At 37.0% G+C, this 21,538-nt stretch overlaps 1 protein-coding gene across 2 annotated transcripts in view; it reads right to left on the bottom strand.

The window, feature by feature from the left end:
- Gria3 (glutamate ionotropic receptor AMPA type subunit 3) overlaps positions 1 to 21,538 on the bottom strand; it is a 266,322-nt gene that overhangs the window by 56,861 nt on the left and 187,923 nt on the right. For both annotated transcript variants that reach the window (XM_077107716.1, XM_077107715.1), the window contains exons 8-11: positions 17,928 to 18,032; positions 16,928 to 17,035; positions 14,850 to 15,056; positions 3,416 to 3,792 (exon numbers count right to left, since the gene is read on the bottom strand). In XM_077107716.1, coding sequence (XP_076963831.1) covers positions 3,416 to 3,792; positions 14,850 to 15,056; positions 16,928 to 17,035; positions 17,928 to 18,032 — 797 coding nt within the window. The remainder of the gene's footprint in view (positions 1 to 3,415; positions 3,793 to 14,849; positions 15,057 to 16,927; positions 17,036 to 17,927; positions 18,033 to 21,538) is intronic.

The following is a 21,538-nucleotide window of genomic DNA, read 5'->3' as shown; positions in this document are numbered from 1 at the left end:
AATTGTACTGCCAGCTATTAGACCCTCCCTCCATGACTTTGGGTTCCATCATGGTCACGTCTTGTTTTTTTGAGGGGATAGGTACTGGGGATTGAACCTAGGGCACTCCACCCCTGAGTTACATCCTAGTCCTTTTTATTTATTTATTTATAAATTTGAGTCAGGATCTTGCTAATTTGCTGAGGCTGGCCTTAAATTTGCAATCCTCTTGCCTCAGCCTCCTGAGTTACTGGGATTACAGTCATGCACCACTGTACTCAGCTCCATCATGTCTTTTCTCTGGATACTAATCCTCTGTGATATGAGAAAAGCAGTGTGAAGTAGAAAGAGCAAGGGTTTTAGAATTGGAGCTAGGCTTGAATCTGGCTCTGCCATTAGCTGTGTGATCAGGTAGATTATTTAATCTGTGTCACTTTCTTCAATTTAAAAATAAATACAATGTTCTCACCCTGTGGTAGTGTTTTGAGGATTTTGATCCAGATGATAATGTAGGCAAAATGCCCATACAAAATGGGAGTTCAATGAAGGTTGTTGGTTTGTCCCTAGTAAATGACAGGCATTGGACTAATTTCTCTCTGACCTTTCTGCCTGCTCTAATGCTTGTTAATTCTACTTCAAATGTGAATTGCTTTCATTTTGAGAAAAGTCAGAGTGTACAATGTATGCTCACATTCTGGGCTTTCTGGAGAGCCTGCATTCCAAATGTGACCATTAAATGGAAATAATGTATAATGCTGGTGTTTGCAGTCAAGGCAACCACAAATCTCAGAGTGCAACTATGTTATTATCAGGGATTTTAAAATCTGTTAATAGAGAAACACATTATAGTGGGCTTTGCTGTTATACAACTAAGCCCAAATATATAATCAATAGAGCTCTCAAGACAAGGAGAAACATGTTTCTTACTGGTATATAATAAGTAGAATAATATTTTATTAAGAAGCTTAAAGATATAATTTTTTTTGAAGGACACAAAAGACTATCAGAAGAGGGATCACCCATAAGGTAGAAAATATAGAGCTTGTAAAGGTAATAATTTATCACTTGAAAGTACAATTAGGATAATACTTGTTACTTTAGACAAGTGTTATTCTGTAGGCTGTGTGCCCTATTGCTGGGCTGAGTTGTGTCCAGCATTTAAAAAAATAGAAAATATGAGTGTGTGATACACTGTAAGGCTAATGTTTGTTGGAACTTTTGTTATATACATAAATGTGTATTGAGTCATGATGGAAAATTTCTTTTTAAAAATTTGTTTTTAGTTGTTGGACTTTATTGTCTTTATTTTTATGTGGTGCTGAGGATTGAACCCAGTGCCTCACGCATGCTAAGTGAGCACGCTACCACTGAGCCACAACCCCAGCCCCGGAAAAAATTTCTTATTGTGGGTTACCAGTCAAAAATTTTGAAAGCCATTGCCCTATATGACAATATGAGGAATGATATTAAAACTCTGTACCTTGAAAACAATATTTGATATTTCAATTCTTCTACAAAATTAAAAAAAAACTGCTCCAACATGTCATTTTCAGGTCATCATTTTGGAATCTCGGAGTTATTGCTTAAACCAAAATGCATAAATACTTCCAAAAATGGCTTTTGAAGAAATTGGTTTGAGCCAGGCATGGTGGTGCACACCTGTAATCCCAGCAGCTCGGGAGGCTGAGGCAAAAGGATCCAGAGTTCAAAGCCAGCCTCAGCAACCTCAAGGCACTAAGCAACTCAGTGAGACCCTGGATCTAAATAAAATAAAAAATAGGTCTGGGGATGTGGCTCAGTGGTTTAGTGCCCCTGAGTTCAATCACTGGTACTAAAAAGAAAAGAAAACAAAACAAAATCTGTTTGAGTATTATGCAGCACTCTAGTGACGACAAAACAATTTTAAATTTTGAAAATTCACTTACATAAACCAGTAAGATCTTCAACCTTGATGACTCTAGCATTGTCTCAAAACAGAGCACCAGCCATGTTAAAAGTATTTCAATTAGAGAATCATTCAGAAACTTTAGTCTCTCTCTCTCTCTCTCTCTTTTTTTTTTTTTTTGTACCTGAGATTGAATCCAGGGGTGCTTAACCACTTTTTCTTGAAGTGAATGTTTCAAAAAAATTTTAAAAAGAGAACATCAAGCCAAATGAACTCCCGGATAACATTGCAAAATGATACACATTCTGTAGACCAAAGGAATAGGAGGTGAAACAATTGGAGAATTTGACCAAGCAGATTGAGGGTGGCAGAAAATATATGATTGGGATGTACGAGTTTTGGCCCACACAGGCTATTCAAAAAAGCTGCTTGAGAGGGTTACCAGTAAGTTATACTGCCAAGCTTCATTTTTAGTGTTTTGTGCTCTGAGTGGATAATCTCAAAAAGCAGTATGCTAGAAAAACTGGGTAAGGACCTTCTAAGTCTTTATAATCTAAACCAAATTCCCTATATTATAGTTGTTCCACATCCTTGTCACCACTTGATATTATTGTCTGTCTTTTTGATTGTAGCCATTCTGGAGGAGGTGTAAGGGATCTCATTGTGGTTTTAGTTTACAGTTCCCTAATGACCAATGATATTGAGCATCTTTTCATTACCCATTTATGCATCTTCTTATGGGGATTGTCTTCTCAAATCTTTCATCCATTTTAAAAATTGGGTTGTCTTTTTTTATTGATTTGCAGCAGATTGCTATATGTTGTAGATATAATTCTTTTATCAGATATATGATTTGATAATAATTTCTTTCTGTGACTTGATTTTTCCTTTTATTAATGGTATCTTTTGAAATTTTTGGATTTTGATGAAATTTATTGAATTTTTAATCAACTGTGCTTTTTGGTCTCTATGTGAGAACTCTGTCCATTCCAAGGTCACACTGATTTACTTCTGTTTTCTTTGAGAAGTTTTATAGTTTTAGCTAGGAAACTTGGGTGAGATATGACAGTGGATAGTTCAAGGATATCTGAGAGCAAAATAAAAAGAAGACAGTGAAAAGGAAGGTGGAAAGGGTTTTAAAGAGAGCTCTATCTTGCATACTTTGTCTACATTCAATCTCTTGACAAATGAGAAAATGTTTTAGCTGAATTAATGAGGAAACCATGTCCATTTGATCAAGATTTAGTATTCACTTTATCTGAATAATATTAATATTAGTTGGCAAGGTTACCTTTATCTGGAGTTCAGATGTTTGCTATAACATGTGTATATAAATATGCAATACCATAGAAATGCATGACAGACATTCAAAGCAACACCAATGACACACTTCATGGACGCAAGCAAACACAATGGCTTGATGATAGTTTGTCACTGGATGGAATGTTAGAGGAAAGAAATCTGGAGTTGAGATGAATGAATACCAGATGCACATGAATGGAGTCTGGTCATAAAATGCAAGGGGGCGTTGGGTATGACATGGAAACAAACCTTGGAGAAATATCACATCCTTGCTGCATAAAGGCACCCAAGGAAAACCAAAGGCTGTTAAATATTCCAAATTCATTAGGAGGGTCAGGAGGGCTTTGTGGATCACGAGGTTCTTCATTGTTGTCTTCCAAGTGCCATTCATAGGGGCTGAATCTGCTGACCAGGAAAAGAACTACACTGACTCCAATGTAAGCGAAGACAATGCACATCCAGATTTCATAAGCCAGTGGGTCTAGAAATGAGAATACGCCTGGTTTTGATTTCTGAGGCTTCTTTATCATGATGGAGATGCCTAGGCTCATAAACGGCTTTGAAAAATCGATGACTTCTTCACGGACCAATGTTATTGTAAGTGGAGCAACAGCTATATCAGCTCTCTGAAAAACAAATATGTATATAACTTTTAGAGACAGTCTTTCATTCAGTCATTTGCCACCTAATATAATTCTTTGGTGGAAATATAAAATCTTACATTGATACAACTAATTCACTTATCAATGCTTATGTTAGAAAAGTAATAGCATTTCATAAGTTTTAACTTGATGGTAAATTAAGGAATGGGAACTGGTCTGTTATCCTGAGACATATTAGCTTAGATAACTAACTCCATTTTTCCCCTAATTTGTTTTTGCTACCTTGCAAATAAACTTGTATTCCCTTATGACCTATCCCTGTTTAACTCTTATTTTCTTATTTTAAATATTTTTACAGTCTTATCTCCCTCAGTTGACTAGAAACTTTTGTTGAGCAAGCAGAATAGAGTATATTTATATTTGCTTTCCTTATGCCATGTGGAGCAACACAGGGTCATAGCATTCAGTTTAATTCTTGAGTGTTTGCTATGTTGATTATTCTTGAATTTTTTTTGACAGCATGTCTATTAAAACAGATTCTTTGAAAGCAGGGACTGAGTCTTCTATTTTTATATCTATCATTGCAACAGATTCTAAACTGAAAAACTGTAGATGTCTTAAAAAGTTGTTGATTTTTGAATATGATGTATGAAAACATGAAGAACTCTTCATGGGCAATGACATGGATAAAACAGTTATTATAATACATATTAATTTATATAGTGAGCTATATTTTATAATGATGAATATCAGTATTGCACTCACTTGTATCAGATCAATAAAATAAATGTCAGCAGTGCATTGCATAATTAACTCAGGCAAAAGTAAGCCACGTTTTTATATTAATCCCAGGAAAAGAGGCACTAGTAATTTCTGCACTTATTTCTTTTTTTTCCACAACTGTTCCTTTACAACAATAGTAGGTTTTGGTAATAAACCTGGCCTTAAAATGACACATGGAAAAAAAGGCTTCCAATGAAGAAAAGGCTTGGAGATGATATATCAGATATAAAGTGAAAACACCAATTTTGATCAATTTTTTTTCTATGATAAATATAGTTATGTCCCCCTATGTACCAGAGGGGAGAGATGGGGAAAGAATGAAAAGCTCTGAGATGGAGTATGTGTTCAAACAGTAAAGTTTTACTGATTTGAATTATATATGGTAATTCAAATCAGTTGAGCAATAGTCCTTAATTTAAGGGAAAATGCAGATGATAAATAGCTAACTCATTTTGGGGTGATTACTTGGTATGACACTGTGCTAAGTACCTTATACATATCTTATTTACTTCTCACAGAAACCTTGAGCTTAGTATAATTAGCATTCCCATGTTAGAGATGGAGAAACTGAAATGCTGAGCAGCTGGGATTAGAAACCTGCAGTTATCAACTCAGCAAAACCCCCTTAGGTTCATTCCAATGCATATTTGAATGCCTATTCTGTGTCAAGCACTGTTCTAGGTGCTGGGAATGGACCGGTGAACAAAGCAAACAAAACAGATTTAAAAAAAATACTTACCTGCATGGAGGACATCCTACATCCTTTATATCCTAGTAGAAGTTTCAGAAAGCATGTGTTTATCAAAGCCAACAGCCTATTGACCATCTATCTTATGGCTTGCCACCACTTCAAACTTACCTTTTCTGAAATTAAACCCATCACCTATGATCTCAAAGTAGATTCTTCTCTAAGTTTGTGAATGATGCTTATTTCAGACTTTCCCACTTCCTAATTCTTATCAGTCTTACTGCCTCTGTGAATGATGTTGCTTCTTTCTTTATGCCACCTCAGTGTTCCTCTTCTCCTCAACATATTAATCCATTCCTTCTGTGAATTTCCATGTCATAGAAAGTAACATTCTTGCTAAGATTTAATCCATTTATTCCAGGCCTCTCATATTCTTCTGTCTTCTTTAAGCCTAGTTCCATCTATTATCTCTTTTACATCTTTAATTAATCCTTGTCCATTCATCTATCTCAGTGGTTCTCAAAATATGGTCCTTGGATTATAGCCAAAATTTTCACCTGGGAACTTGTTAGAAATACTAATGCTCAACTCATACCTAACATGTATGGAATCAGAATCTCTAGGGATGGGACTCAATCAGCTTCCAAGTTACTATAATAGTTACAGTAATTTGAAAATCATTGATTTATCTCATTCAGAGTCATATACTCAGGTATTTCTGTTTACTAACAAACAAAAACCACTCTGCCCAACTTTGGATCCTGCTACCCTCATAACCATATTATATCTCTTCCTGTCACTACCAATGTTCTTGCATAAATACACCTTTACTGCCTTTGAATTTCAATGTCATTTTCTTCTTATTACCTATGAGATCTAACTTCCCACTCCTCCAATTTACTAAAATTATTTCTTGAACTATATACTTGGTTACCAAATTCAAAGACTTCCCTTGGACATCAACTGCTCCTGTGACATCATTGACCTTTTTCACTATATGTCCTTTTTTCTTTCCGCCCTGATACTAAAGACTACAGGTTTCCCTAACTCTATGATTATTGCTTCTCTGGCTTTTCTTCCTAGTTCTGTTCACTCAATCAAGGTATTCTTTGTACCTCTAGAGTCTGTTTATGGTACCTGGTTTAGGAGATTATCAATGAAGATTTTTCAAATAAGAAAGACCCTTTACAGTTCTGTCATTAAACCACCTTCCTTCAACCCCTCAGTATTATCATCTATGGCTTCTACTCTCATCTCACTGCAGCTGAATCCTTAATATTCAGTTCTAAGATAGGAATTTGGGTATACAGAAAGACATACTAAGTTTCAAAAGAAATGCCCATGAACCTTTGGACCATTTCCGGCAGGAAATGCCCATGAACTATTGGAATGCAAAACAAGTGATTCTCATGCCACCCAGTCCAAGTCCTTGCCTGCAGAAAGTAGCACGATGTGAGGGCAATGCATAAACACTAGGAAAACTAGTATGAAATTGTGTTAATTCTGCCCTGACTCCACCTCTAGTCCAGCCCCTAGCTACTGTCCCTCTATAAATATTAATACCTCACATCAAGGGGTTGCTTCTCATTGTTGAGATGACCTGCCTTCTCCCTTGAATGTGTATTCCTTACTTTATCCAAAAGTTTCTCACTGTTGAGATGGCCTACCTTCTCCCTTGAATGTATCACTGCTTTCCTAAATAAATCTGTCTGTGCCTTTAACTGATGTGTCCTTAAATTCATTTCTGTGACATTTGTCAAGAACCCCACTCATCCTGGATTGAGGTCCCCCTCTCTGGGAACTTCTTGGACCTCCTTTAGTGGTAGTTCCACATTGCTGAATGGATGGAAGCCAAAGACAAATTTTACCTATTTTATCCATTTTGTCTGGGGCTACACCTGGTCATAGGAACAAAGGCTGCTGAGGAGAATGGAATTGGCCAGAAAGCTAGCAGGGATTTTTGGCAGGGAGAGTCTGAATCAGCTAGAAAGAGTCTTGTCATGCCAAGAGAATTCATAGATAAAGCCACCTCTTCTCCTTGCCAACATGTCTCTGCCTCCTGCTCAGAACATGCAAATACCTTTCTAGTATCACTTCCCATTTGATCTCATTTGAATTTAATTACTTAATTTAACTAGTTTTTTTTTTAATTGTAAGTCTAAGAGATAGTTTGAGGAGAAATTGCTTTTTTTTTTTTTGTTTTGGAAGGAAGAATTAAGGGGGTATTTATGTGACAAAATCACTTTGAATTGAAAGGAATTGAGCTTTCTTTCTTTCTTTTTTTAAAACAGGGATGCAAGGGAGTTTGAGAATCTTGACCCAATTTAAAAGAAAAAAACTGAGTAACCAAAGCCTCTACCATGAGGCAAGCACTGCTAAATACTAACAAGAGGTGGTCAGACAAAGTATGACTTTTTGTTGTCTGGTTTCCAGAAATACTCAGCAAAAGAGTAGATTCCCAAAGGAGGCCATTCCTAATCTGAAGTACTTTTGAAATCACATAAGACAACTGGAAGAATCTGCTCCTCTCAGGCACTAGTCTTTTTTCCTCAGCCTGGCTACCTTTTCTGAATTATTTCTTTCTGAGGAACTTTTTTCAAACAAGGTGGAGCTTCTCTATTTTTTGCTGGCTGTTATTCCCTCAATGAAGAATGACATTAAATTTGTGCTCAGTTAAACCTCATGGTTGTGGACCTGGCTCTAAAATGAGAATTTCCCATTACTGATCCTTAAAGACCCTCAAAAAATACCTATACATGGAAAAAGACAAAGGGATATTGACAAGCAGGTAGAGGGCTCAACCAATAGAAGGGAAGGGAGCTACTGAAGGAATGTAGTGCCTCATTTGTGGTGTTCTGAACCATTCCAGTAGCCTTTTGTTCTCAAGCCTCTGCTTGTGCTGGTAGCAGCAGTAGGTGAGCCATTTTCAGAAACCTAGGTGGGTAAAGTAGGTGGCATAAGGGTACTCCAGTTGACAGACAAAAACCAGCAAATGGTAAGAGCCCAGGGTAAGAGTTTGCTGGTGTTTTTGCTTGCATCTTGACAACTTAAAGGATTTTAATCAAGTGGCTTAAGAGTGGCTGTGTGGGCTTGGTAAACACACTAAATTAGGTTTGATTTTTCCACTTACCAGTGGCAAACCTAAAGCAACTGCATTATTGGAGGGGATTTAGCTTGAGGGGGTTTATAATCCTTTTCATAGGTGGGTTGCTAAAGTTGTAAATTTCCCCAAACTTAAAAATCCGCAAACTTATATGTATAGGGATGATGCACTTAAGAATCTAATGGATTTTAGGCAGAGATGACACTGAGTTTAAATGTAATTTAAAAAATTCCTTGAGCCGGAAGGTTGTTATGTCTTAAAGTATTTTCATCTGACTATCTGATATGAAATTTGTAACCCATCTGGAGACTTTGCATGAACAGCAGCTTGCCAGCCACCATTTTAAAGAGCTTTCTGAAAGCAAGGGAGAAGACACAGAGAGGGTATAGACAATGTATTGATATGTGATGCATAAAGTATTTTATGTTATCCAAGAGAAAAAAGGAGGCCTGACCTGATCCCTTCTCCCTGTATCAACCATAAGACTTGAGTGGCTTTGGCAGATATTTTCCTTTGGAAACTTTAAATGTGTTAGAAAAAGAAGTGGGGTAGAATCAAGCTAGACAATAGGAATATAATTATTGTGTGTTAGGACACAGGACTTAAACTGCTTCATTGGCTCGTACTCTATGGGATATTTACTGTTTGTGATTATTGAGATCTGGAGAAAGGGATGAGGTCTATTTAAATCTGTGCAATAACAAGCAGCATCACAACAGGATCTCCTCATTTCTTTATCCAGAACAGATGTCCCAGTCTGGATCTATTGATAAGGACTTCTTGTCCTTGGAGAGCTAAGAGAGTTAAAGACAAAGTGAAGATAAAAGAATTTCCCTGGAGCTGGATGAAGGCCCTGTGAGACAAAATTTGGTAGGAAATATTTTCCCATCCTCTCTGCTCAGAATGGTAGGTTTCCATGTGTCATTAATACTCCTTCCTGAGTTAATATGCATCATTTGAATGGGAGGGGAACTTTTATCAAATCATCAGCCCTTCTGCCAAAGCCCAGTGTCATTGCCTGAAGAATAGAAGAGAATATACGGTATCTGTTACTGGACCCTTGCTTCTCTGCCTTTTAGCTGGAATGACAGATCGACTTTCTGCCTTTTTTAATGGCAAATGAATCTATCTTAGGATGGTGACAACCTAAGAGATAATTTCTTGTAGGCAGAGAAATGTCAGTACAAATAGTATCTGTAGAATTGCCATTTGTTCTGGGAGTGTGAAGGAGTCTGGGGACACCCAGGGAATGTGACCTGAAATCAACCACTCTCTCAACCCTTTCTCCATCCTTAAGCTCACTGCTAACTTGTAAGTCAGAGGAACCAATCAGGGCAGTCTGGTCTTTCCAAAAGCAACATCCCTCCATTTTATTCTTAGTTCTAGGTGCTAAGAACACAGGGAACATGGCAGCTCCTTACTGGGAGGTGTCTTCTTAATTAGATAGGGCCACAATTTCTTTTCCTGCCTTTGTTTTTTGTTAGGTCATATCTCCTCTCTAAAGGTAGAAACCCCATATATATACTTTGAGTTTTCAACTATTTTAAATGATAAACAGAGGTTGTATTACTTTATCATAGAGGTCCCAGATAAATAATGACCATCTTGGATAGGAAATTTCTTGATCCATCTAGATTATAAGCCCCCCAAGGCCAGGCAGGGATACTGTCTCTGATTGATACCTCATCAATGTTCCCATAATTTGACAAGTTTAGTGAATGCAGCCAGTGTGACCTGGTTGACAGAGCACTAGACCAGGAGTCATGAAACCTGAGTTTCCAGGCCACATTATTTTGTGATCTTGTCAAAATCTCCCTGTCTTCCATAAGGCTTTAATTTCCTAGTTTGCCCAATATGCAAGTCTAACATCCATTCTTGACTTGTCCCCATAGTCATGTGTAAAGTGAATGAAAAGTTAGGCTAAAGGAAGTTTAAGAGCCCTGCTAGCAACAAAATGCTCTTTTAAAATGCCCTCTTAAAACACTTGCTATTTGGGAGCCATAAAACCTTGTGGTCTGTAAGTCATTTGAGCTGGGACAATTACCATGTGGCAGTGTTACAGACATGCAGCTCAAAATCAAAACTGCTAAAAGCAGGTGGACAGTTTCAAGTCCATAGTGTTCTGAAGGGCTTACATAATGGGATACATTGTGTCCTACTGACGTTTGTTTCAAAAATAGCCTTCTTAGAGATACAAGGTGCCCCAACATTGACTTTGATTTGAATTGGTTTAGAGGGAAAAAGCCTATTTAGGAATCATCTGAGAAGAGGCTGATTGACTTCTTTATTCTTTAACAAATTTAATTCATTTTCACTCTTTCTTGAGACTTTATGGCAGATACTGAAATGTCTTTTGCAAAGCTTCCTTCATTTTTCCTGCTCTGATCTGTTTTACATACTAAAAGCATAAGAAGAAATACCCTAAGGATAAAGCAATGCCTATCTGTGTAGTTTTTATGTTCACTGAAAGAAATAGTTCCCTATTCTCCGTCCTTTTGCTCATTAAGCAGTCTGAGAAATCATTAGGGGCTTTCTGCCCTTCTTCTTCTTAAATAACTTGCAAGCCACAAGAGGTCAGTCCTGCCAGAAATGAAAGCCTGTGTTTTCATGTTTCTCCCTTTCTATCATTGATAGAGAAGTTGAAAATTTCCCAATGCCAAAAGATTAAAACTTCTAAATGAGGATGAAGACACATTTAGATTATGAGATCATCCTCCCTAACAGAAAGCTCACTCCAAGCATGATATGAATATCTATTTTTCAGAGCCACAGGTTTTAAAGGAAAGTAGAATTTGGCTGTTGACTCCAATGACTTGGTTTGCTATCACTTCTCTGAATTTGCCTTGTGTTATAATCCCAGAAAGCATCAGAGACTTGTTCTGTATCAGGGAAGGAGGAGGACATTTCTGTCTTTATTAGAAAGAACTGGAGAGAAAAGATTGGAAGTCTCCTCAAAAATTTTTACCATTTCAAAAGTGAAGAGGTGGCATGTGAATGACTAAACAAATAAAAGCCTCTGTAGTTCTCAAGCTCCCTCACTGACAAGTAGATGAATTGGGAAAAAGAAGAAATATGTGTAGATTAAATGAGTGTAGCACAGAGGACATGCCAGAGGAGAAATCAAAACCCACTGAGAAAGCTGGTCTTTGTCTAGACAATGTCAGGAAATCTGCTTTGCTCTACATCACTGTGTATAACGTCTTGCTCTGATCTATTTACAGAGTGTGACAAGTTTCTTTTGAGATACCAGTGACCTCTGGCCATTTAGTTTTGATAAGCTGGTAGAACTCATGAAACTCAGGTACCCTGGGGCCAGTGGAAACTGACACCCTAAATTTCTTGCCATCTGCTACGGCCAAAAAAAGTCTCTCCAGAATGGCTAAGACACCAAATGCCTTTTTAATAATTTTCAAGTGTCTTTTAGGATGAGATAGGTCTGAGACAACACTTTGGCTATTGGACATTATCATGTAATGGTTAAAGCACATGTCCTTCATAATAAAAGTTCAGGGTTCAAATCATTATGTCATTGCTATGATCAGAATGTCTGTGTCTTCTCCATTCACATGTTGAAATTCTAACCCCTAAGGTGATGTTATTAGAAAATGGGGTCTAGGAATTTATTAGGTCATGGGGCAGAGAGCTCATGAATTAAATCAATACCCCTAGAAAAGATGCTTACAAGACCTTTCACTCTTTTCACCATGTAAGAACACAGTAAGAAGGTGCCATCTATGAGCCAGAAAGTGGACTCTCACCAGACAAAGAAATCTGCCTTGATTTTGAACTTTCAAGTCTCCAGAATTGTAAAAAATGTATCTGTTGTTTTTAAGGCACTACTCTTAAGTTATTTTATTACAACAGCCTGACCAACTAAAATAGTCACTACAGGCTGTTTGGTTTTGTGCATGTGACTTCACTCTCAGCCTTAATTCTCTCACATGTAGAAGGAGGTTAATAAAGGAACTTTCCTCAGAGGTGCATTATGAGGATTAATTTACATAGTGCCTGTAAAGTTCTTACCATAGTATCTGGCAACAAATAAATATGTAATAAGTGGTAGATGATGATGATGATGATGATGATGATAATACATGATTGTTTCCCAGGCATCATTTTTGCCAGCTATTCATTCATTAAAAGAAAAAGTGACTTTTTCCTATGTAGCAAGGAATGTACTAAGTGCAAGGGTGAACTGTAAGCAAGGAAAGACCTCTTGGATCTTGAGTATTGGGGAGAAGAACCAGAAAGAGAAGTCCTTATTACTAAATTGTAAAGTGAGAGGTTAGAGCTGTGTCAAGATGGCTCATAGCTTCTCAGGGTCCTCAGAAATCATGTCAGGTGATTTGCCCCTTGTTCAGCTCTCTCTGGAATTAGATTTTTCTCTTTTTCACTCGTTGGATCACTTGGATTTCATCTATAACTCAGTCTTGTGCCAGTTCTTAGGACCAACCTTGACTTAAGACATGATTGGTTCTAGCCCCATAGATGGAGACTGAGGTTTAGTTTGCCTTGCTGCTTATATGGCTACAGGATGGTGCCCCAGTTTTGATAACTGGGGCCCAGTCTCATTTTAAATCTTAGATCCCTTTCTGTGCCCTTATTTTTAGAAATGAGTTTTGCCTTTGTACTTCTTCCCAAAGGGCTGTTCCAAAGACTTAGTGACCCCAGTATGCTTTTATGATTGGAGAGCTACACCTTATTCTCATTGGTTCCCATCTCAAGCACCAAGTCCTTTTCCTAAACCTCAGTCCTATAGATAACCTATATGTTTGCTTCAAATCAGCTAGGACTTAGTATTGCCTACCCGTTATATTCCTTTGTCTTTTCCTTATGTGTTGTCTATATAGGGACCAATCATTGCCTCTGCCTACAATTGTTTAGTTCCCTAGTGACTTGTTTACCTAATGGGCAGTTTTTGTGCCCAGTTTTGCTTATCTCTGAATGCCTCATTGGGCTGCCTAAGATTCCAATCAGAGGCTAAAACCATTTAAAACTAAGTCACTGAGGAGCTCTGAGGATACCACTGTGCCCCTCTAAAAAGCTTTAATTATCAGTATTCTTTTGCACTTGGCCCTAGGCCAAACACTTGGTAGAGACATTCTGTTCATTCATTCAAGTATTTATTTAAATTCTATGCTCCAGGCTCTGGGATATTGAAATGCATAAGATATGTCTTATGTCCTTAAAAAGTTCATAGTCTAGTAGGACAGGTAAACTTGTAAGTTGATCATTACAGTACAAGTTTAGAAGTACTATATGAATACAAAAAGTACTATAAGGAAACAAAAATTAGGGACACCTAACCCAAACTGCAGGTGCATAGGTCAGATTAGGGAAGGCTTTCTGAAAAAGGTATCATCTCTGAGTTCTAGAGGATGAGTAGCTGGTGGTAGCTGATTGAAGAGAGGCAAATGTATTTCCAGATATACCCTGAGTAGAGCTCAAGTATATGAAGAGAACAGCACATACTTTGCTACAGCTGGAATGTGTGAAGGGGAAAGTGTAAAAGATGAAGCTAGAGAGGTAGGTGGGTGCTAGACTATGAAATGCCTTATTTTCCATGCTAAAGAATCTGAGTTTTATTCTGATTTTTAAGATAAGAAATTATAATAATGTGGAAATCTGATTTATAAAAACAGAGGCAAGGGTAACAGTTAAGTGACTGACAATCAGTAAAAAATCTTAGCTAATGTGATGATGGTGGGGGATGAAGGATGTATTTAGATTTGAGAGATTTAAAATGAGAATTCAACTTGGTACAGTGATGTACACCTGTAATCCCAGCTGCTTAGGAGGCTGAGGCAGGAAGATTACAAGTTCAAAGCCAGCCTCAGCAACTTACCAAGGCCGTAAGCAAATTAGCAAGATCCTGTCTCAAAATAAAAATAAAAGGGTTAGGGTTGGTGCCCCTGGGTTCAATCCCTACCACACATACACTCACCAAAAATAAGTAAGTAAGTAAATAAATAAATAAAAAGAAACAAAGAAAAAAGAAAAAGAAAAAAACAATTCATATATGGTTACTGACCAGATATGAAGGGAATGATGAGGAAGGCTGGTGGAGTTGCTTAGGCAAAGTTGCTTAGGCAACTATGTGGTTGAGTGATTCTGCTGTCTGATATAGGGAACTCAGAAGGAATAGATTTTCAATAGAGGGCAGGTCGTGCTTAATGTTGCCAAATAAAATTCCCCAATTCTACTTTTCTTTTAGTAGAATAATCTTGTTACCCAAAAGATTGCTTTTGATGAACTACCTTTACAGACTTCAACTATGTTTTTTGTGGTCCTGAGGGTTAAACCCAGTGCCTCATACATGCTGGGCAACTGCTCTTACCACTGGGCTATATCCACAGCCAGACTTCAACTTTAGAAGAAAACATTCTTCTTACAGATTTTATGAAAGCTAAACAGTTGCAAAAATGTTGCAATTGGAGATTAAATCTTCTATCTTCTTTCTTAATTGAAAAGTATAGAGTTTAATGCAAACAGTTGAAAAATACTTACCCCATAGACAAGTTCTCCAACCATGCCGTTCCATATTTTAGTTTCAGGATCCCTTGCACCATATTTCCCATCACCAACAATAGACAATTTGTATTTGATTCTTACATGCTTGGCTATTTCATAGGCTAAATCTACACAATAGCCTTCATATCGTTCATTTCCTTCCAGTTGCTCATGGTTTTTCTTATACATTACATATGGTGATTCCTTTGGATACAAAAAGGAGATCAAATGATTACTCCTATACATTTTTCTAAGACATGGTAAATGTAATAATGTTTTTTTTTTCCCTCTGTAGCTTTTGAGGTTTGGTGTGTGAAAAAGGGCTTTCTTCTTTTTTTTTCCCACTTAATAAGCAGAAGAGCCTCAATTGACTATTCATTGGGTCACATATTCCTTGGAGTCTTTAACTAATGATTTAAGGAAGTAGAGAAAGATTTAAGTTCTTTTTGACAGTTTGAAAGAAGGACTAGTTTTCACTGGTAAAGTCTTTGATTTAGTCAAATTGGGCAGAGGATCTCCCTTAGTTACATGAAAGTGAACTTCCTTTGATTTCTCAGGATTTATCAGGTAGGAACCACATTCATATGGGCCAAGTCATAGGAACATACTGTGATCTTTGGAAGATGAGGGTCTATGGTTTATTCATTTTTCTATCCACAGGGCCTAGTACAGTACCTTGAACAAAGTGAGTATTTGATATATATGTTTAAATGAAAGGTCAACATCAGCCAAGTCTATGTTCAGCTAATCAGACTTTCATACCTAGTGCCATACTTGTTTCTAACCCAGGTTTCTAATGAAAACAAGCCAGCTTTTAGGAAAAACATTTTAAAATTAATCAAGAATACTCTCTCACATGTTTTATTAGCATATTATACATAATATTTGGGCTCATTTTGATGTAATCATACAATCATGGAATATAATTTGCTCCATGTTAGTCCCCAGTACTTCCTTTTTCCCTCCCGTCCTCCCTTCCCATACCCTTCTTCTACTCTACTGGTCTTCCTTCTATTTATTTAGAGTTTTTAAAATTAGTGCTTTATATATATATATACACATACATACATACATACACACACACATATACACACACACATAAAGGTGAAATTCACTGTGGCATACTCACACATGTACATAGCATAGTTTGGTCAATTTCATTCCACTGTTCCTCCCTTTTGTCATCCCTTCTCCCTCCCCCTCAATCAATCAGTCCCCTTCCTCTACTCTAGTGATCTCCCTTCTACTATCTCACATCATCTTAATAGTGTTTTGAATGTTGTGAAAACTTTAAAAAATATAATTTGTTTTTAGTTGTAGATGGACACAATACCTTTACTTATTTTTTTTAGATTTTTTTTAGTTGTAGATGGACACGATATCTTTATTTATTTATTTTTATGTGGTGCTGAGATCGAACCCAGTGCCTCAAACATGTGAGGCAAGTGCTCTACCACTGAGCCAAAACCCCAGAACCATTTATTTATTTATTTATATGTGGTGCTGAGGATTGAACCCAGTGCCTCACGCATGCTAGGCAAGTGCTCTACTGCTGAGCTACAGCCCCAGCTCATTGTGGAAAACTTTAATGTGGCGAATTGTGCTTTGAAATGGTCTTATTACATGGGTAAGAGATTGCTATTATACCTATTCTTTGTATTAAAAAACAACAACAACCTGAAGCTCAGAGAAGTTGTGACTTGCACGATTACAGAGGTTAGCAAGAGTTCTAATATTAGAACCCCAATGTACTCTCTCGTCTACACAATGCTGCCTCCCCCACAATGAAGAATTAGATTTCAAGCCCAGATGAAGCATCAGTCCTATGGGAGTGTGATAGGGCAAAGGAGTTGAATGATATCTGAACTTGTTCTGAATTATTCTTATTGTTTCTTTTTAAAAATTGCATGCTAGTCATCATCATGGCAAAAATACTGTGAGAGTTTCCTGATGTGCCCTGTTGGAAGTTTTCACTACTTGAACTCTTTACATTTTTTCCATTGGCTAAATGATACTTTATAGGAAGCAGATGTCTTAATGTACAGAAAGCCTACCTATTCTTTGTTCACACTTACCAGAATGGTAGTCACAACTATGGTCCGGTTCTCTGATGATGCACTGTCATTGCTGATTTGTTGATCTGAGAAGGGTACAAATCTTTCATATTCATTCCAGTAGCCAGCCTACAACAGAGCAGACATTTGACCTGGATGCCTGTTTTTCACTCAAAAAGTACTGCATGAAGTTCAAGTGCTATTGTAAAATGAAACTTTTTTTTTTTAGTAGCTTGACTTTTACAAGGACTGATGTCCTGTTTTCCTCTGTCCTACAAGGACTCCAACACAGATGCACAGATGTACTGTCCTGGGGGTTTCCACCTCCATCTCACTCTGATATTATATGACATAATTTATCCCATTGTAGGATAATTGGCCTTACCCCCCTTTAAATTCCTGTAGCAGAAAAATCCTTTGTTTCAAATCATAGGAAAGCTGGAAGGTAGGGATGGGAAATCAGTGATTATCTTTTAGACATGATGCTAAATATTTTATATTCTGAGGTTTTATTAAATAGCTACTAAATTCCTGCTTCCTGCCCAGTTCAACTATTAGTAAGATAGAAGCAAATTGATCGTGTAAAGTTCAGCTATAGAGAAAGGTTCTTTCCCAGAATCCTTTTGGTAGGTGAGTTGGAAAAATAGAAGGAGACCCATTTTTCTGTTATTACTATTTTTCCTGAGACCATATGGACTTTGGAAGTTTCTGTTTAAATAAAAACATGCTATGAAATTTGTGATTCTGTCCCTTTATTGTAGGAAGCTGTTAATAACTTGTGAGTATATCACTTTTACAGGACCAGCCTCAGAGTGAAATCCTCCTTTTAAAATGAATAAAAGTATCATTCTGATTACAAAGCAACATGTGCATTTTATCTATACTCCTCATGGGATGGAAGGGCAAAAATGATGTGTGGGAAATTTTTTTTGTGTCTGTTTCCTAACACCTATTTCTTTGCATCTGACTAGTGTCACCTTCTAAGAGACTTTTTCTCTGGATGTCTGTTTTGGTTACTTACTTTTCGAGAGCCAGTGACTTTCATTTCATACACATCAATGGTATAATTTGTCCTACGTCCATAAGTGTCAAATTGGATGTTTCCAGTCATTCCTTGTACTTGCACCTGGCAAAAAGGAAAAAAAAAAGTAGAAAAAATTTAAAGTTCCACTGCCTTATTGCCTTATAGGTCTCTGGGATGAGGTCCACTGACAAATTTTGAAATCTTCTTAGAGAATTTCTATCTTGAGTCATTGTGCTCTATCCACCAGATCAAGTCTATACAGATCTTCAATTCCTCTGCAGTATTTTCTCAGTATGGCTTTTAGTTATAAAGCTTGGTATGGGTGTGAGGCACAGTTACCAATACAGTGAGTGAGAGCTCTACCACCAGTTTTTCAAGGAGTTGACATTTCCATTAGTCCCTTCCTCTTTAGAATACTCTTCAGGCTACTCCCTGAACTAGGTTAATGCATTCTTCTAAATCATGAGTTCCTTGAGTCTGATGGCTGTATCTTATCTTAGTATTTCCAATATCTGAATAAAGTTTTGTTTCAATAACATGGACTTTAAAAACCTTGAATTCATCTAGCACCACAACTTACTAACTGGATGATTCAGCAGCACATTTCTTAATCCTTTTTTTAAACCTCAGTGTCCTAATCTGTAAAATGGGAAATCTTAGTAGTTGTTGGGAGGGTTAAATGAGTTATGCATATGTAATGCTTAGATCAGTGTCTGGCACATAGTAAGCATTGCTATACATGCTAACTATATTAATTATTGTTAAAATGAATTTAGTTGTTTCTGGAGAGGGTTATATATTTACCAGTCATACAGTCAGGAATAAGCTTTTCCTCTTATTTAACCTATGACCATTGTTAAGTCTAGGTGTTCAAGAATATGAGGCACTAGAAAATCATAGGTATTAGAAATATGAACTCCTGCTTGGGATGTCAAATGCACATTTTGTTTAAGCTACAATATTTCCTTGGCCTGAGCACGTTATTTTTTTAAATTTTTTCAGTTGTCAATGGACCTTATTATTTATTTATTTATATGTGGTGCTGAGGATTGAACCCAGTGCTTCACAAATGTTAGGTAAGTGCTCTGCCATTGAATCATAACCCCAGCCCCATTATTTTGAACTAATAAGAGGCCACTCCTATTAAGTGAAGAGAGTTCCTTAGTTGTTTTTACGGTGTGGGGACACTGGATGAAAGATCCTTTATAGATATGAATCATTACTGTTAACCACTTGCATTGCTCATCTCATGAGTAAGGGTCAAAACTTTGCTTTAAAGAAAGATAGTCTGTTTCATTTTCTCAGGATAAAAGGATGAAATAACTCCCCCCCCCTCATTTAGAGAAAATGAGAAATTGCCAAGAAGGTGATAATAGGTTTGTGCTGCAGAAGGGAAAATTGATCTCAAATATTAGGGAACATTTTTTTTTTAAAGTGAAGGAGCTTGCTTACTGGTAGGAGTCTATGGAATTCTTGTTGAAAGAGAAGTGCTACAATGTGAGTAATTGGAAACAAGATGAATGCCTATCTGACGCAACAAACCTAAGCACTGTTGTCAACCTGTGCCTGCAGAAAAGGGTGACGTTACACTTCTGGTTAAGGAAGAGGAACTTTGTCGAAATAGAAATTACTTTTTCAGTTAGAGTGGGAGTGACAAATATTGCAATGCATGATGAACTCTTTATATTCCATTTTGAGCATCTAAATTGTAGGAGAGGAGTTAGGCAGGGCAGAGACAATGGCAAAGAAACTTACTAAGAAAATCTTTCATTACTGAAAAATACCATGGGCTTCAAGTTTCATTGAAAATTGTATATTTCTAAAGATTCAGCTTATCTGCATGGGATTTATTAATTGTTTGGTTGAAGTTTTGTCTAAAACATTTCAGACCTCATGATTCAAATGTTTGGTGGTCTGGTATTCAATGTCAGTTATACTTTCCCACCATGTGGGATCCCTTCTTTAATCCATAGCACCCTGCATAGAACTTAATTTAATCACCCATGTATTTCTGGCTCCCCTCCTAGTTAGGAAGTACCCCAAGATGACAGTCATTCTTTTTTCCTGTTCTCAGCAACTAAGACAGTGCCTGAGATAGAGCAGGTGTTCCATAAATTTGTATTCAAATGACTTAGACTCTGTGATAGATATCTCAGTAGATTGTGCAAAAGCCACTGGCTTTAAGATATTTTAAAGAATTTGTTTACATATTAACAATTTAAATGTGAGCTCCCCTCCTTTCTTTTCAAGTTTGCATACTAATATTAAGCCTGATACATAGTCATAGGTGCTTAATAAATATTTACTGAATGAGTGGCATGCTTATATATTCATTAAAACAGGCCCCTTAGGGTCCTCTATCAGGCAATGATTTTGTTTGCCAGATTTCTTTCAAGGAAGACAATGATTTATTGAGAAATAACTATGTGCTAGTCACAATGAGGGATATTTTTGCATAATGCAATCTCACTTTTAATTAACTCAAGTAAAAAGAGATTTCTTTTAATGCAATAAAACATTTAATACTTCAGACTAGACTCATTTGCAGACCTCCTGAATAGTGCAATTTTACTGAAGCACTGTCTACTTTTGGGAAATGTTGATGCTTTTGAGACTCTTTGCAGCATTAGAAAGAGGTTGGCCTATAAAAGAGAGGTGAAGGATCCTTCTGGTTGAGTGCTTTGAATCATTAAGGCCTGGGGAGGAAGGTTACTTACCTGGCTTATAGATGGAGATTTATCAGTAAGTTAGACCTGCAGAAACATTTATGTATAATTGTATGAGCAACTCATTTTCTTCTAAACAAATTAATTTATTATCCTTCATTATGGTGGTCAGTTTTCTATTTGGGGAAGGTAGTTGTTTGTGTCATGAATGGGCAATCAATTGGAGATGCTGGCTCTTGTCTCTTGAGCCTTTGTTGATGAAAACTCCTTTTGATTCACTCTGAGGGAGTTTTATATTTCACTCATCATTATGTTTCACCTGACAATACAAATCTTGTAACTGCTATGAAGGTTGAATTTAATTAACTGCTCTTCAAAATTGTGCAGTGCTACCTCCATAAAACTACACTTAGGGCATTTGTTAGGGAACTGACATAATGACATAAAAATCTGCATGATGGGAGAATGAGTCATATCTCTTTCTTGGAGAGAGACACAGGGGCTACTAACCCCTTTTGATTGAATGCTTCCAACTTGGCAAATTGAAGGTGGCAGCAAGAGAGCCAACTACACAAAATGATGTACGTTATGAGGCCGCTACAAATTCTTCGTTGCTGGGTTGTGCACAGAATTATCTTATCATTGCCTATCTCTTTGTTCATTTGGATGTCCCAAACATCAGGATAATTAGGTAGAAATAAGAGATTCTTGTACTCTTGAAGGCTCATTTTAATGTATGCAGGCACATGTGGCAGGCGATAAAGCAAAATATTCAGGAAAGAGCTCTTGCTTGGAAAGCTGCAATGAATGGGTGATGCTGCTCCTAGTGTAAATAATGGAATCTGTTCAAAGGACACTGCTTGAAGCCTTAAATGATCTCCTACCCAGTAAATACTAAAAACAAGTGACCTATTTGACTGTCTATCCATTGATTCCTTGTAC

The sequence above is a fragment of the Callospermophilus lateralis genome, chromosome X (assembly GCF_048772815.1).
Source record: "Callospermophilus lateralis isolate mCalLat2 chromosome X, mCalLat2.hap1, whole genome shotgun sequence".
NCBI lineage: Eukaryota > Metazoa > Chordata > Mammalia > Rodentia > Sciuridae > Callospermophilus > Callospermophilus lateralis.
This window is presented reverse-complemented; position numbering and strand designations above follow the sequence as displayed.